Here is a 10,255-nt window from a genome sequence, read left to right as displayed (position 1 = left end):
AAACTTACATTTCCATTTCTACTCTTCCCTCCCTTAAACTTTAACTTTGAAGCCAATAGGTTCACTAACACCCAGCAGCTTAATGCCCAGGTGAAAAAGAAAAGGAAACAGATACAACTTTCAAAAGGTTGTTAACTAGAGGACATTTCTAGTTGACAGTTTGCCAAATGATATTTAGTTTTCTCTCCTTGGAAGCCCCAGAGGTAGGCCATATTGAGTCAAATTTTCTTCCAATAACTTTAAGGAACAAGTTTTATTTCTTGAATTTGTTCTGAATGAGAAAACAGGAAATAGGTACTGAAGAGATCCAGGGAATTGTCTTTTACTTACTTTTTTTTGGGGGGGGGGGGGAGGGTGTTCTATATGAGCTATGAAGGGAAAAAGATGGAAATGTGATATGTCAGTAATCGCTATTATAAAGTTGTTTTTATAAAATGTATAATTATATTAAGTATAAATAATAAAACAATTAGAAATACAAGATGTTAAAAAAACACATAAAGATTTGATCAATGTCGAAAGGTGAGTCATAATAGATTAATACACAACAAACGCTATCAACTACTTACTACTTAGAATTGATGAACAAGGCAGTTAGAGGCAATTAACATAGTGCTTAGGGTTCCTAATGTTCTTTAATATGTTATTTTTGTCCTTTATTTGACATTTTTAAAATTTTTCTTTGTCAACTCAACTGATTGTTAAATCTAATTTAATCAGAAGGACTATTTTAATCTTTATTGAAAGTTTAAGGACCAACTTGAACTAACATCAAAATATAGAGACCAAAATGATATTTTAACCTTAATTTTAAACCTTTAGTTTCTTTTTCTCATTAACGCATAGCTTTAGCACGTCCTCGCCTAATGCTTCTCCAAAAAATTCCTATCTCTCAATACTTGGCCTCTGTTTGCCTTACCTCAAAACACCTTCCTTCCTTCTCGTGTCCCCTAACTTTGACACTAGTTACCACTCAAAACACCTACTTCAAACCATTCTTCTTAAAACGCCTTTTCCAAAAACCTTCTAAACCAATTCCTATTTGCATCTGACCCTTTTATTTTAGTCTTGGGTCTTAGACTAAACCTCCAATTATTTATCGTTTAGTCTCGAAATGAACATTAAAGCCAAGAATCCCTTGAATTAAGCTCGATACCTACAAAATTGTGGAATAGAAGCGTAGAATAACAAAACAATCCAAATTTAAACAAAACAAGATAACGCATTTGTATTTTTAACGCTATTAGTCTTTTTGTATGTAGCTTTTTTCTATGAAGGGTAAATGTTTTTTTTATTATTATTATTTTTGAAAAAACCACAAAATTTGAACCTAATTCTTTTAGAATATTAGAAAGTAATAATATATAAAGAAGCTACAATCCACTTTTTTTTCGGTGTAATTGTTCGATTATGATGGGATTATATTTCTCTCTTTACGAGGAATTTATCCACTCCACTTGGATGAAGGATTTGTTCGACTATGGTGTGGGATTCTTTTTCTTTTCTCCCTTTCATTTACCTTTTATGAAAATTTCATCCACTAGTTGGATTAAAATAAGCTTAATAGTACAATGATTCACACAATTTTAATTTTTTGTTTGTTAGGATTAGAAATTTGTCTTTTTCATCTGTTCAAACACAAAAGATTCTCATCCTATCATAAAAAAGGAAGAAAGAAAAGGGTGAAAGAGGATAAAAATTCCAAAATATAATAAAATTTCAAATTCTATAAAAACTATAAAATAAAATTTTGTTATATTTTATAAATATTTTAATTTATTTTACTATAATTAAAAATATTACTAAAAATCATAAAAATAAAAAATAAACACCCATATGTCCGAAATGTGAAATGTGATACATATGTATATGCCTTACCATTTTGTTTGATGATAGACATTTTAAAGGCTTTAGTTTTGTTGAGTCCAGCAAAGGAATCAATTTAGACAAGACAGAGAAAGCTAAGAATTTATCCTTAGTGTACGGATTTATGTCACATAATTGCCACAACTTTAATCACATTCACATCAAAGGAATTAAGCATAGAAGGAGAGTTGGTGTATGTGTATAAAAGTGGGATAGATAGAATTGTATTGTTATTAGATATGATAATTGGGTTGAGCCAAAGCAATGGTATCTCCACTAACAATAGTGTTGATTGGTCGTACAGGAAATGGAAAAAGTGCAACTGGAAACAGTATTCTTGGAAGACGAGCACTTAAATCAAGGACAAGTTCTTCTGGTGTTACTAGATCTTCTGAGTTGCAATCTTGTGTTAGAAAAAATGGCCAGGTCATAAATGTTATTGATACTCCCGGTAAGTAATAATTAGTTTTTTATTTTTAGAACAAATTTTAGATTCTATAACGATAGATAATAATTAATTGATATTAATAGATTTCTATCCATGTCTATTAAAGTTTCTGGTAAGTATATTGATTGACATTGATAGTAATTAGCATTTTTAGTTAAGTTTCTAGTTTGGTAGAGTGATATTGAATTGCAAGACTCATTTTGTAATTAGTACTTATGTCTGGTGTAATAGCATTTTATATTAAGTATGTTAATTTAGTATACTTTAGGTTATGTCTTTGTATGTATCGAAAGTTCATTCAACCCATATCGTTCTATGAATCTTTCTTGTATATTTAAGTAAGTTTTCTTGTCTCTCGTTGTAGAACGTTGAGACACTCTAATCGATAATTTTCCTATATTTTCCTTATCCCTATCTAAAATATCCATTACTAATTTACACCTTGATTGCTTGTTAATTAATTAAAGACATTTGTGTATTTTTATGTTTAATGCTTTTATTTTCTAGGTCATTGTTAATAACTATTTTATTCATTTAATAACCATTTTATTTATTTAAATAGTTTCAGTCTGAGAGAGAAATACAATTGCATATCCATTGGTCTATGGTAGAAAGGGAGATATAGTCTCAATATCTAACTAAGAGTTTCCTTAACATCCAAATGTTGTAGGATCAAATAGGTTATCCCGTAAAATTAATCGAGTTTAATTATCATCTTACAAAGAAAGGAAGCATTTTTAAACATAGCAAAACAAACTAAAATATCTACAAAATATAGCAAAAATTAGAATGTCATTAATAGACATTGGTAAAAGACTTCTATTAATATCTGTGAGTGAGTTATATTTTAATAGAAGAAATCATGATAGGAAAATAGAAAGAAAGAGAAACAAATCAATTGTTCTAGTGTTGTGAGTTCGTAATCTCGAGCTTCAATCTAACTCTCCCTAAACTATCTTTAATCTTGTAAAAGATCAAACACGTCATTGTCTTTTACTTCTCTATTTTAGTTAGGAAAAATATATATATATTTATACTAACAGACTAGTAATTGTCGAGAGATGATGTTAATAACTGCATCAAAACTACAGACAAAACTGTAAGCATATTCATTATTTATATTAGATTTTTAATGTTAGTAGAACTTTATGTTTATTTTTTGTGTTAATCGGTGATTTTTCAATATTGAACCGTTTGAAAATATCGATATGGGAATGAAATTTAAGAATTGTGGATTCATTCACATGGCTGCAAGTTTATATATATTGCGTTAAAACACATTAATTTTGATGAAATGATTCCAAAATTTAGTAACAATGTCCCCACGTGTCCGAGATGACGCGGAGCAGCGAACGTCCTAAAAATGAGTTAGTTTTTAAAACAAAATAAGAGTTGCCACCAATTCTTTTTATGGTGTGATTGGACACCGAAATATAGTAAACACTTTTTAAATAAAATCATTAAAAATGGTCTGCGAAAACTATCGTTGAGTTCGAGAGTCATTTGTGTATGAGGAAGGTTGTTAGCACTTCACAACACTCGTTTAGAAAACGGTGGCCAAATTTCAAATCTTGAATTGAAAATATTCTTTAATTTCTTTTAGAACTAATATCTTATTTTACCCCTCATTACTCCAATATTTGAAGCAATGATATTTAGACTATATTGAAGAAAATCTTCTCACCTAAAAAACGTGAGAAATTGTTTGAGAAATTAGTACAATTTCTCAAAAACCGTCATAAGAATATCTTTCTAATAAAGAGATTTTTTTTAAAACATTAATTAAAATCATTTTTTCATAGAATCAAATCTTGGACTCCCAAAGAGGTGATACCTTACCTCAAGAATTCTAGAAAATCGAACTCCCAAATTTCCTAGATTCCATCGTAGGATTTTGTTTAAGAAAAACAATATAAGTTATTGGAAAAGATTGATTAATAAACCTTATGAAATCATAGATTAAAATTTGAACGCTTAAAAAACAAAAAAAAATATAACTTTAAAATAAAAAAAATTAAATGATTAAGAATTTTAATTAGAAAGAATTGAAAATTTTAAATAGGAAACAAATCGGGCTTAATAGGAAAATTAGGTAAAGTAGAAATAAGATTAAAGAAGCATACTAATAAACTATGCAAACATAAAATAACATATTGAGATTTTAATAAAAACATATTGAATATCGATCTCGGACTTCCAAATAATCAATTTCCTCACCTTAAGAATCTAAGAAATCAGACTCCCAAATTTCTCAGATTATGTCATCGAATGTTTTTAAAGAAAAATAGTTTAAAATGTTAACAGATTTAAACAATTATATATTAGCAATAACATATTAAATTGATCACAAAAGTAGAGAAAAATAAAATATTAAATAGGGAAACATACATAAATTTAACAAAACACCAAACTATTTACGACCCATGTAACAAGTCCATAAAGTTAACCATTTTTTAAATATTCCAGGTTTGCCTTTCCATCTTTCTTCCCTTCATCATGATGAAATTGTCTTTCTCCTATGATTTCTTTCATCGTCTTCCTCTTCGATTCCTTTCATCGTCTTTCTCCTTTTTCACTTCTTCGATTGTGTAACAAAATTAAACGATAGAATTGAAAAAATAAATTGTAGCCATATCTAAACGATACTGTAAACGCACTACTACAGAAATTGGATTACTTGACGTTAATACAGTGTCAAGTAGACGTTTTTAAAAGTTTGTAGAGAGAAAGATGAAGATTAAGGGGGTTGCTAGAAGAGAAGATAAAATGGATGTTGTAGATCTTTTGATTTTTTTTTAAAGAAGATATGAAGGTTAAATGAAGTAGGGGCTATGGAGCTTAGAGATTTAGATGAAGAAGAGAGGATGTAAAAATTTCTAAGATTTTTTGTGTGGCATTTTCTTTATGTTGTCCCTCATGGATGAAGATGAGATTATTTATAGTAAAAAATGATTCTTCAAATGGCTAAAAATTCAAAATGGCTAAATTTTTTTAATTTGAAAATAATACCAACTTTTAGCATTCATATCAAAATGGAGACTTCAATAACCAAAATCAAATTCAAAAAAAGTTACCATATTTGGTATTTTTACATCTACCTTAGTTAGACTAACTAATTGATTTAGTTATTCTAACCAAACTACCCACAAAACTTTAAAAGTAATTAAATGACACTTTTTCAAGAAAATGTAGTTAATCACAAAATTAAAAATAAGCCAAATTAAGACAAGAATTAATCTAATAATTAAATTGATTTTAAATAAGGTCGGACAAAATTACGTAGCTACAATAACAATAATAATGAAAAAACTAAACAAAAGCCAAAAGAACAACCCCACGTTAAATGTATGTTATCACATAAAGTATAATATTCTATATATATTTATAAAGATTATGTTACTTTGTAATTGAATCGTGATTTGAATAATTATCTAAAGGGACATATGTATGCAGGATTGTTCGATTCAAGTGTTGGATCAGAATACATTGCAAGAGAAATAGCTAAATGTGTGGATCTAGTGAAAGAAGGTATTCATGCAGTTATCTTAGTTTTCTCAGTGAGAACTCGATTTTCAGAAGAAGAAATAGCCACTGTTCGAACCCTTCAAACCTTGTTCGGAACAAAAATTGTGGACTTTGTCATTGTTCTCTTCACTGGAGGTGACGATCTCGAAGACAATGATGAAACATTGGAAGATTACTTGGGTCGAGAATGCCCTGTGGGATTGAAAGATATCATAGCTGCTAGCAAGAACCGCTGCTTGGTTTTCAATAACAAAACCAAGAATGAAACAAAGAAGATTGAACAAGTGGAGAAACTTATAGAGATGGTGCATGGAGTTGTACAACAAAATGGTGGAAAAGCCTACACTCATGGCTTGTTTTCTAATGTCAAGTTTGAGGCCAAGTTGCAAGATGTGAAAACCAAGCTTGAACAACAATTGGAGTTTGAAACACAAGCAAGACTTAAAGCAGAGCAGAGAGCACAAGAAATTCAACAACAATCCATCGATCAAATTCGAGTCCTCAACGATCGTCTACGCATCGCGCTTGAAAAGCCACCACCACCTCCACAAATTATCCGTCATGGTCGCAGGGGAGGAAGAGGTTGTGTTATTGTATGACTCTATTGCATGTACTCAATAAATTTTTACAAGTGATTAGTATATTGCCTATATACTAAATAAAAATGCATTAGTATATTGCCTATATACTAAATAAAAATGTGAAAGAGTGCGAAGAAAAAAACTTATTTGATTAACTATTATAAAATATATATTTGAAAATTGGCATGTATTTTGGAAACTAATAGATGCAAGTTCGGAACTGCCTTTACTTTTTCTTTGCTGCGTGTATTGTAAATTGTGACAATATAGAAGGATTAGTTATGTTATTAATTAATAAAGAAATTATCTTAGAAAAATCCCTTGAAATTAGGTGAACTCCATAACTAATAATAATAATAGTTCTCTTGTTGATGAATTAACAAATGCTCGATATTGACAAATAATCGATATGTACACGAGTACATTTCAAATTATAATATAGTAAAACGATCATAGAGATCAAGTATCATCCTTAGGAGAGATATATCAAATGCACAAATCAATTTATCTATATAAATTTGGTTGACTTTCCTAAGTATTAAAAAGAGGATGTGTTTGATGATTACCCATTAACAGGAAACTAAAATACAAAAATTGAATCTTTTTCTCAAATTTGTTTTTGATTTCATTGTTCGATCCATAAATTCATCTGTGTGTATAGGTTCTATGAAATCTTGTGTTCGTATGTTTAGATGTAGGAGCTAATTAACTTGAAAAAAACATCTTTACAGAGAAACATAATTGGTTCCTTATCTCTTGAAACCAAGTTAAGAAATATGGTATTATGTAACGTCTCAAAATCTCGAGGTAATTTTCTCAATATTATTATCCTAAGTTACTAAGATTTTATTTTGTTGGGTACTATGTTATTTGCTTTTGGTAAGATAGGAAAAAGTTATTTTTTTAAAAGGAGAAAAGAAAAAATAATAATGTAATATAATTAATATAGTGTAATTATATTATTATTATTATAATAATTATAATTATAATTATATTATTATTATTATTATTATAATAATTATAATTATAATTATATTATTATTATTATTATAATAATTATAATTATAATTATAATTATTATAATTATTATTATTATTATTGTTATTATTATTTAAAAGAAAAATAAGTTAGGTTGAATCGCGTGCAATCTCTTCTTCTCTTTTTCACCGTGAAGTCAGCCGCCCAAATTTCCTTTCTTCTTTCTCTCTCGTTCTTTGCTTCGACGACCGCCCTTGCAAGCCGTCGTCCAACTTCATCGCGTCTCCCCATCCTCGAAGCCCAATCGTTTGTCCGCGCGTCCGCCTCCAACCTTCGTCGTTTGTTTGAAGTACAGCCGTCCGCCGTCGCTTTTAGTCTGTCTGCCGTCGACTTCTTCTTCCTCCGACAGCCCTCGAGTAAGACCAAGCCGCAACCCGAGCTGTTTATCCGTCGTCCCCTCACCAGCTGGGTTCAACTCCTCTTCAAGCCATGAGTATAAGCCTGTGGCCACTTCTTCAAGCAAGCCGTCCTAATCTGCTTGCACGTCGCCGTTGACTCGTTCGTGCGTGGTCGCCTCTACATTTTTTTTTTTGAACCGCTGTGAGTAATTGGTAAGGGTAATTTGATGAGTTTCGTAGAGGTTTCCGTAGAGGTTTCCATAGCCATTTTAATTGTAAATGTTGGAATATTAGGTTGGATTGGGTGAGTTACCACTGAATTCTTGAAGGTGTTGGAGTCAAATTCTTGAAATGTATTGCAGGTTTGGTTGGAGTTCGATTCTCCATTTACTTGGGTAAGCTTGTGAACGTTGCTTTGAGGCCTTTTGGATGAAAGGATTGGTTTAGGAAAAATATTTGATAAGGTAGGAGTTCGATTCTACTCTATGTTATGTTAAGTTGGTTCTTTGGACTTCTTTTAAGCAAAGGTCTTTACTAAGTGTGAATTATAATTAGGGACTTCTACTACTGGACTTAATTTTAGATCGACTCATACTGATATGGGAATTATAACATAATGATCGTACTGTTTGATTGTTTGTATAGATAAAAAGTATTGTTAAGTATGCTTTGAATTGAGTATAGACATCATGGCTACTATGTGATGTTTGGACCGTTATGTGTTATATATATATATATATCGAAGGATTATACTATTGACAGAGTATAAACGACTTGACTATTATATGTAGTTTATACATACTGATAGGTTGTATTGTTAATGGAGTAGTGATGTTTGAGCTGTTATGCATAGTTTGTGCATACAGTTGGGTTGTGCTGTTGATGGAGTATGGGTTCTGATGAACTGTGTTGCAGACTGAACATAGGCGTTATGTATAGTTTATTTATCTTCTTCGAGTTAAGCCCTTAAGAGAGTAAGGGTTTAGAACTGCTATGTGTAGTTTGAGTGTACCGATGGATTGTGCCGCTGATTGGATATAGGCGTTATGCTTAGTTTATATTTACTTGTGGTTTGTGTCAGTTTGTGCTGATGGATGGATTTAGGCAACATGAATGTCAGGTGTAATTATTTAGTGATATTGATTTGTTGACTGGATTTAGGTAATGTGATTGTATTGTGTGGAGTGGATATAGGTATAGTGACAGATGATATTGTTGACTGGACCTTGACTGATTATGCTTAGAGGCTGGACTGTTTATTTGAGTCATATTGTGATGCAACTGTTGTAGACTGTTTACAATGAACTGGGGGTTAATTTTATTTATGGGGTAGTGTACCTTGCAGGCACGGTGTCCTACGGGATCACCACATATTGTATTCGACGGGATCACTAGACTGATATGTGTATCTGACGGGATCACTAGACTGATTGATGTGTGCATCCTACGGGATCCTACGGGATCACTAGATTGTTATGTTGCAGGGTACCACTTAGTAGGAATCTAATTGTTATTATCTTAAGGAGACCAGGGTATATTTTATACTTAACCTTTTATGCTTAACTTTTTCAGGTAAAGGGTAACATGCGAGGAAGACTGGCGAGGGGCAAGAAGGATTTGTGAATGCCATAGGGGAATGTCTAATTTAATATTTCCGCTAGATGTTTTGTTTTGTTATCTTAGATTGTTTTGAGGATTTGAAATGAGTCAAGTTTAAGATATTTAATTGTTTTGTTTTATTTTGTTGTTTTCTAGACGATTATGTCAACGTTTGAAAATTATTTTAAACAGGGCCCGAAGGCAGTTTTCTATTGTTTTGAATTTTATTTGTATTTAAATAGGATTTTTGAAATTATTTTTCGTTTTGATGACGTGTCTTGGTAGTAATGGCCTCAGTTTAACATGAAAAGTTGGGTCGTTACATATTATGCAAAGTCATAATTTGGTTCCTATTTTCTCTTGAAAATGATTTATAACGACCCAACTTTTCAAACTAACTTGAGTTCATTACTTCACTACCAAGACACATCACCAAAACGAAAAGTAGTTCCATAAATCTTGTTTAAATTCGAATAACATCCAAACTATAGAAAAACATGTTCATATAACCGCCTAGGAAAAATTATCAACCAAAACAATTAAATATCCTAAAATTTGACTCACTCCAATCCTCAAAACAATTTAAGATAACAAAACGAAACAAAACAAAATAAACGTCTAATGGAAGCATTAAAACAGACATCCCCATATGACATTCACGAATCCTTCTTGCCTCTCGCATGTCTGCCTCGTACACTATCCTTAATTGAAATAGTTAAACATAAAAAGGTGAGTATAAAATATACTCAGACCCACTAATGGTCCCATTATGGTAATAACAATTAGCTTTCTATTAAGGGGTACCCTACAAATAATAGTCTAGTGGTCCCATAGGACGCACATATCAATGAGTCTACCGA

At 31.0% G+C, this 10,255-nt stretch overlaps 1 protein-coding gene and 1 long non-coding RNA gene across 4 annotated transcripts; both read left to right on the top strand.

Annotated features, from left to right (window-relative positions):
* The first annotated feature begins 2,082 nt into the window (after nucleotides 1–2,082).
* LOC103504177 (immune-associated nucleotide-binding protein 9-like) lies at nucleotides 2,083–6,600 on the top strand. The gene is made up of 2 exons (XM_008468645.3): nucleotides 2,083–2,317; nucleotides 5,768–6,600. Exons 1-2 carry the CDS (start codon nucleotides 2,131–2,133, stop codon nucleotides 6,436–6,438), a joined length of 858 nt encoding a protein of 285 aa, XP_008466867.1. The 5' UTR covers nucleotides 2,083–2,130; the 3' UTR covers nucleotides 6,439–6,600.
* Nucleotides 6,601–7,552: 952 nt separating this feature from the next.
* On the top strand, nucleotides 7,553–9,535 carry LOC103504185 (uncharacterized). Of its 3 annotated transcripts, XR_007823754.1 has the most exons (3): nucleotides 7,553–8,260; nucleotides 9,142–9,281; nucleotides 9,369–9,535. It is a non-coding gene; the product is annotated as an uncharacterized LOC103504185 (long non-coding RNA). The 3 variants fall into 3 exon arrangements; XR_540965.3 differs by lacking the exon at nucleotides 9,142–9,281; XR_007823753.1 differs by having other exon boundaries at nucleotides 7,553–9,281.
* Nucleotides 9,536–10,255: the final 720 nt, after the last annotated feature.

The sequence above is a fragment of the Cucumis melo genome, chromosome 9 (assembly GCF_025177605.1).
Source record: "Cucumis melo cultivar AY chromosome 9, USDA_Cmelo_AY_1.0, whole genome shotgun sequence".
NCBI classification, from domain to species: Eukaryota; Viridiplantae; Streptophyta; class Magnoliopsida; order Cucurbitales; family Cucurbitaceae; genus Cucumis; species Cucumis melo.
Note: the sequence above shows the minus strand (reverse complement) of the source record. Positions and strands in the feature narration are given on the sequence as shown.